General features: G+C 55.3%; 1 protein-coding gene across 1 annotated transcript in view; it reads right to left on the minus strand.

Annotated features, from left to right (window-relative positions):
- The window catches only part of CCDC33 (coiled-coil domain containing 33), a 105,718-nt gene extending 100,164 nt beyond the window's left edge, over positions 1 to 5,554 (minus strand). The window contains exons 1-2 of the mRNA XM_070269052.1: positions 5,182 to 5,554; positions 3,993 to 4,328 (exon numbers count right to left, since the gene is read on the minus strand). Of these exons, the coding sequence (XP_070125153.1) occupies positions 3,993 to 4,328; positions 5,182 to 5,497 (652 nt within the window). The 5' untranslated portion in view covers positions 5,498 to 5,554. The remainder of the gene's footprint in view (positions 1 to 3,992; positions 4,329 to 5,181) is intronic.
- Positions 5,555 to 6,000: the final 446 nt, after the last annotated feature.

Below are 6,000 nucleotides of genomic sequence, written 5' to 3' on the forward strand. Positions count from 1 at the left end.
CACAGTCAGAAGCCACAGGCTTAGAGCCAGGTGCTCAGCATTTGGTGATTGCTTTATTAGCTTTCCCTTCTCTTCTTTTCCCCTCCAGGGCAAAAAAAAAAAAAGTGTTTTAAATGGAAAGAATAAAAAAAAAGACCCTTGAAAGCATCATTTAAAAGGCTCTGGGGAATGGAATCGTTTCCGTGAAACAAAACTGCGATTGTTTGGAAGAGGTGAATGTCAGGGAGGGAATGGGGGAGGGCGGGCAACACAGCCCTCCTTCTCTCCCCTCCACTCTGAGCCCTGCGGGAGAAGCTCTGGGCCTAGAGGGAAGGAGTCCCCAGGATGGCTCCCAGAGCTGCAAGCAAGGAATTTTTAAGTTCATCTTCCCAGAAATTTCATCACTGGGAATTTCCAGCCAAAAGTTTCCCTCTTAAACAGTCCTGCCTGTGGGAGGTTGTCTCTAAACCTGCAGGATCTCTTGGAGAGGTGAGTGAGGTACCAGGAGCAATGTGGCCCCTGAAGGCCCTGCAGCTCCAGACCCAAGGCTCTTGTGGTCTCCCCCTGCCCCCCAACCCTCCAGGAGGCCACATTCACCTTTAAAAGAGAGGAGTGGGCCCCCCAGCCAGCCCAGCAGCCCGGCTTTGGCCTGCACCTCGCTGTCTCCTTCACCCTCGGGACCCACTCTGCCCCCTCTGCACTGGACAGGCCACCCTCATTCTGGTCGGATAGACTCCCTCTTCTCCTGGGAAAGGAGGGCCTTGGGGTCCCTGGGGTGGCACAGCCATGTGGTCTCAAACCTGCCAAGGGGCGAAGCAGGGAGCTTCAGGGGACAGGATGAGTCTGCCAGAGCTGTGCCCGGAAAGGAGGCCTGGAGCTGGTTCCCTCCCATGCTTGGTAAACATCCTCTGCAGCCCCTGCCTGCATGTCCCAGCCCCCCACTCATGGGTCAGGGGCCAAGAGGGTGATCTCTATCCTGGAGTCTGTGACTGTACATGTTGGAAACATCCTGGGGCATATGTCCTTCATCCCCCTCCCCAACACACACACGCAGAGGAGGCAACTTGAGGACAGCAGAAGGGAAGGCATTCACTGTTCATATAATGTTAGCTCAAGGGGAATTGATTGTTCCAGCAGAGTCTCCAGGATTCTGGAAAGGCTGGGACCAGCACTGGGGAGGCCATTAGGACTATGTGACCTGTGGGGCATGGCTGAAAAGCAAAGTGATTCAGATTCAGTCAGCCATTGAAACTCACTCTAAGCCCTGCCTCCTGCTCACTACTCATTCTTCATTGCATTCCTAATCCCCCTGCCCCCCTGCTCCACTGTTACCCTACTCCTCATCCCATGACCCTCATCAGTTGTGCTTTTTAAAAATGATGTACAAGTTGGAGAACAACTTGTGAGCTTACAATAACGTTCTAAATTGAACAGATTCAATGGTTGAAATGCCTGATGCAGACAGGACTGAGGATAGTTTGGAAAAGACAAGATCAATGCAGGGAAGGCAGCCTTGGGTCTACTCATTCCTGGCCTTGAACTGAATATGGCTGAAGTTGGGCTGCAACCAAGAATGCAATTCCCTCCTCTCCTCTCCATCCTTCTTGCTTGCTACCTTTTCTTCTCACTACCCAGACCTACTCCCCTTTCAGATCCCTTTCACCTCCTCTTCAGCTGAGAACCAGAGAGAGCTGGGTTAAGTCCTTCCCTCATTTTCCCTATCTGCAAGGAGGAGAGGGAGGATGATTTCAAGGGTCCCTGTGGTTCTAGGCCACATCCACTTCCCCAGGGAGCTGGCCACAGGCCCAAAGGATAGCATGTGGCCCCAGTCCTCACTGAGAGCCTGGTTTTGCTGCTGCTCTTCCACCTGTGTCTTTGGACCCCCAAGTCGCAGCACCAGAAAGGTGCCTGGCTTCCTCAGGCTGAGCCACTGGATGAGTTCCCTTGACCTGAAAGAAACAGTCCTCTATTCTCTGAAGGACTCCTCTCCATTGTCTGTTCCCCCACCAGCTTCCCGGCCCTGTAGTCAGGGTTGTGATTGCTGACCCCCAGGGGGAAGCGATTTTCCTCTCCCTTGAAAGCCATTTTCTTGTCTTGGTAGAAGCAGACATCTGACACTTTGAGAGGGAGAATGGCAGGGAGATGATGGCGTTAAATAACAGAAATTAGAGCTGCTGAGGATGGCTCAGTCGTCCCAAGGTCCCCCTTCCCTGCAGCAGCCTCCCCCTCCCTTGCATGCATTCAGAGCTGCAGCCTGCAAAGAGCTGTCCACATGGCCCCTGGCTCAGGGTGGCCAGGGCATGCTGGGACCTGGGGAGCAGGCGACCTCTTCTCCCTGAGCTCTGAGCCTCTTGCGTGTCTAGTCCTGTGACAAACTGAAGGACAGAGGGGCCAGGGGCCAGGCCCTGAAGTCAGGCAGCTTGCACTCTGAGGGAAGAGAATGTCATGTAGGAACCCAGGTACCATCCGTCTCACTCACAAACCCACCACTGTATCCTCAGCACCCAGCACAGAGGTGGGCATGCAATAGTGGTCAAAAGTATTTGTCGATTGACTGACTAATGAATGAACGAACAGAGGTGAAAGTGGTCCATATAACAGGCTGAGACCTGAGCAAGAGAAGCTGGCCCCTGGGTCCCTGGTCCATCCTTCTAGTTCTCCTGGCACATGCTGCCAGATCACTGTCTAAACCACAGCTCACATCATGTCCTTCTCCTGCACAAACCCCTCTGGTGGTCCCCCATTGCCTCCTGAATTGAATAACCACCCAGCGCTTTTGCCACTGTACCCTGACTCCCTCCTCTTTCTCTCACCTATCAGCTCTCTTCTAGGCTGACTCAGCCCACCACCCTGGGCTCCACTTCAGCCCCAGACCAGCGCTCTGCTGGGAGAGAGGTGCTGCAGGAGAGCCAGGTATCTTCTGCCTGCAAACTTTTGGTTTCAACCTCAGCTCCTGCTGCTGCCAGCCAACCCTTTCCTTCTCCTCAGTCAGCTTATTCTTGTCCCTCCTCCTGGAATATCCTCCTCAAAGCCTAGAATGCCATCCCTAAATCTTACCCACGTAGCATGGAGTCTGACAGAGTTAGCATTTAACAAATGTTTGATGGATAAATGAGTGAATGAACGAAGGAATGAAAGATTCATCTCAAATGGCATCTCTTCTGAAAAGCCTTTCCTAGGGTGCAAAATCAGACCCGCCCACTCCCTCACTAGAGCTCTCCTTCCAGCGTATGCCTTACAGGACCATATGATGCCCACGTTGTGCCTGTCTTCAAGTCAGGTGGCACCTTGAGCCCAGGGACTGATATAGCTTTGGATTCCATGCACTAAGGTCCTCAGGAAATATTGTACGCATTAAATGGAATCAAGCATCCTTGGGGATGATCCTCAGTTTCTCCACCTGTGAAATGGGCTGCTACTTGCTCTACCAGTTTCCACCTGTACCGGCTGTGAGGCCCACCAGACACACTGCCTGGTTGCAGAGCACGGCCACAATGGGGAACCCTCCTACAGCTTGGACAAGGATTAGATTCCTTCACGCGGGCCTGAGGCTGCCGGGGCCCAGATTCAGGGCCGAGTCCCTCCTGGCTGTGGTGGGAGCTGAGAGGGCTGGAGGGTGGACACAGAGATTTCCGTCTCACGGTCAGTTTGGGCCTCCCTCAAAACCTGGTGAGAACATGTGAGATTGAGTTTGGGGGCTGAAGGGTCCCAGGGGACACTCACCCACTGGGCAAAAGAAACCCTACCCAGTTGTGTCTCCACTCTGTGCGGCCTTTGTTCCCTTCTCTGTCTCTCCCTTCAAAGTGGGACTTGGTGTGTCCATCCTCAGGCTGCACATTCTCCAGAACTGACTGAGGCAACCTTGGGAAATTCTGCCGCTCTGCTCAGTGAAGGAATGGGGACAGCCAGGCTCATCAGAAATGCTGGGTCTTCTAACTGGGGAACAGGGATGCCAGAACCTGAGCTGGGACCCAGGTCACCCACCTGCAGCCTGGGCAGCTGGGGCTCTGGGCGTGGTGATGTCGGTTCTGGCTGGCCGGTGTCCAGAAAACAGCTAGAGGAGGGAGGCTGAGGGGCCCAGTGCACGTGGAAGGCCACGCTGTAGGCCAGGCCCCCGCAGTGGCGGGCCATGGGGTCGGCGCTGGCCCGGAGCAGAGCCAGCCTGCCACAGTAGCGGTACAGATCCTCATGCTCCAGCGCGGAGACGTTCATGCGTGGGTGGTCTGGGCGTGGGTAGATGGGGAAGATGGCCTCGCCCACCCGCTGGGCCGGGCTTCCTGAGGCCCCGCCCAGCCTCAGTGCCTCCACCCGCAGCTGGGCATCATGCTGCCCATCGTTCTTGCAGAACCCTGGGTGGGGAGAAATGGAGCTCAGGGACAAGCTATGGTCTCCCTGCCTCCCCCAGCGGGTGAGGAGGACAGGCATGGGCTGCCTGGCCTTTATGTTGAAGTCAGGCTTGGCTAAGATTTCCCTGGTGGGTGACCGCCCCACAGGCCCCAGCCCCCGCCACCTCCCTTTACTGAAGGGGGAGAGGAGGGCTCTTAGCCTGTGAGGTGGTCCTAGGTCCTGCCACCCAGAGGGAAGAGTTCAACCCATCCCTGATCTCTGGCCACCTGAAGTCCTGGGACTTGGTTTCCCCATTCCCTCATATGCCTCCTCCTTCAGGAAGCCTGCCTGGATGGCTTCACAGTCTAGGCATGGATCTTCTGCTCCTTCCAGATCACTTAACTGTTCTCTGGGATTCCTGCCTCACCACCTGATCTGGAAACTTCCTGAAGGCGGGGCCGGGGTCTCCACCTCTCTGTCCACCCTCATACCCACAGTGCAGTGGTACTCAGGGCTGGACACTCAGGGTGCCAGCTCTAATGGTGCTCAGTGTGACATCCAGTGGGACTGTCCCCACACCTGCTGTGTGCTCAGCTCTTGTAAATTCATAAAGCCGTTCCTCATCTGTCCTTTTACTTCCTCCTCACCTCACCCTGTGTGGCCAGCATCAGCATCGCCATGTCACCCTGAAGGAGGCAGGGGCTCACAGAGGGCCAGCATTTGCGCACGGTCACACTGGCAGAGCTTCGGGATTCAGTCTAGAGCGCTGACCTTGCCCCTCCCGGTTTCTCTGAGGCCCCCTGGGGTCCCTGACAGGGGCTGGGGCAGGAATTGGAGGGTCCTTCTCTCCCCTCAAACCCCACCCTTACTTCATACCTTTGGGCAAAGTGAAGACAAACTTTCTCCTGGTGAGGGTGAGGCTCTGGCCAGGATCCTGCTGCTCAATGACATCGGTGACAGCAGAGCAGGCAGGGAAGGGGTCCCCATCATTTACCTGCAGCTGCACCCCAGCCCCAGAGCTGGCCTGCAGGGGGTTCTCAACTGACAGCTGCAGGGCGTATCTGCCCTCCTCATTAAACCCCACACTCAAGACCTCAAACTCCAAGTCCAGTGTCTTCTCCTCGGCCCTTAGCCTCTGGCTCAGCTGGCCTGCAGGGACCCAGGGTTCAGGCCCCCTGTAGGCCGTGGCCATGTCAGGGACGGACCCCCCGGGCTGAGCACGGCCCACAGTCCCAGCCTGGGCCCAGTCTGAAAGCCTACACGCTGGGTGCTCAGGGCCACACCCACCCCTCTCTGTTTGTTTGGAACCCAGGTAACAAGCCAGGAAGCTGGGTCTGCCCTGGGTAACAAAGGCAGCCATTGACCCCTCCCTTTTAGGCGGGATTTTGTTCACTCAACAAATATTTATTGAGCATGTACTGTGTGCCAGGCACTATTTTAGGCTTTTGGAATACAGCAGCGAACCAAAGATTTCCTGCCTTTCTGAAGCTTATCTTCTAGTAGGGGAGGGAGGTGGGGACAAATGAAAATAAGCTCTAAATATAGAAAATAAGTAAATTGTAATGTATGCCAGAAGATAAGTTCTATGGAAAAAATTAGAGCAGGGTCAGGGATGAGGTGAACTGGTGTGAGGAGTACACGGGTGAGGACCACATGCCTCTTCCTTCCCAGGAGGTCTTGAGTTGGGTGCAGGGG

Source organism: Equus caballus, chromosome 1 (assembly GCF_041296265.1).
Source record: "Equus caballus isolate H_3958 breed thoroughbred chromosome 1, TB-T2T, whole genome shotgun sequence".
In the NCBI taxonomy this organism is placed as follows: domain Eukaryota; kingdom Metazoa; phylum Chordata; class Mammalia; order Perissodactyla; family Equidae; genus Equus; species Equus caballus.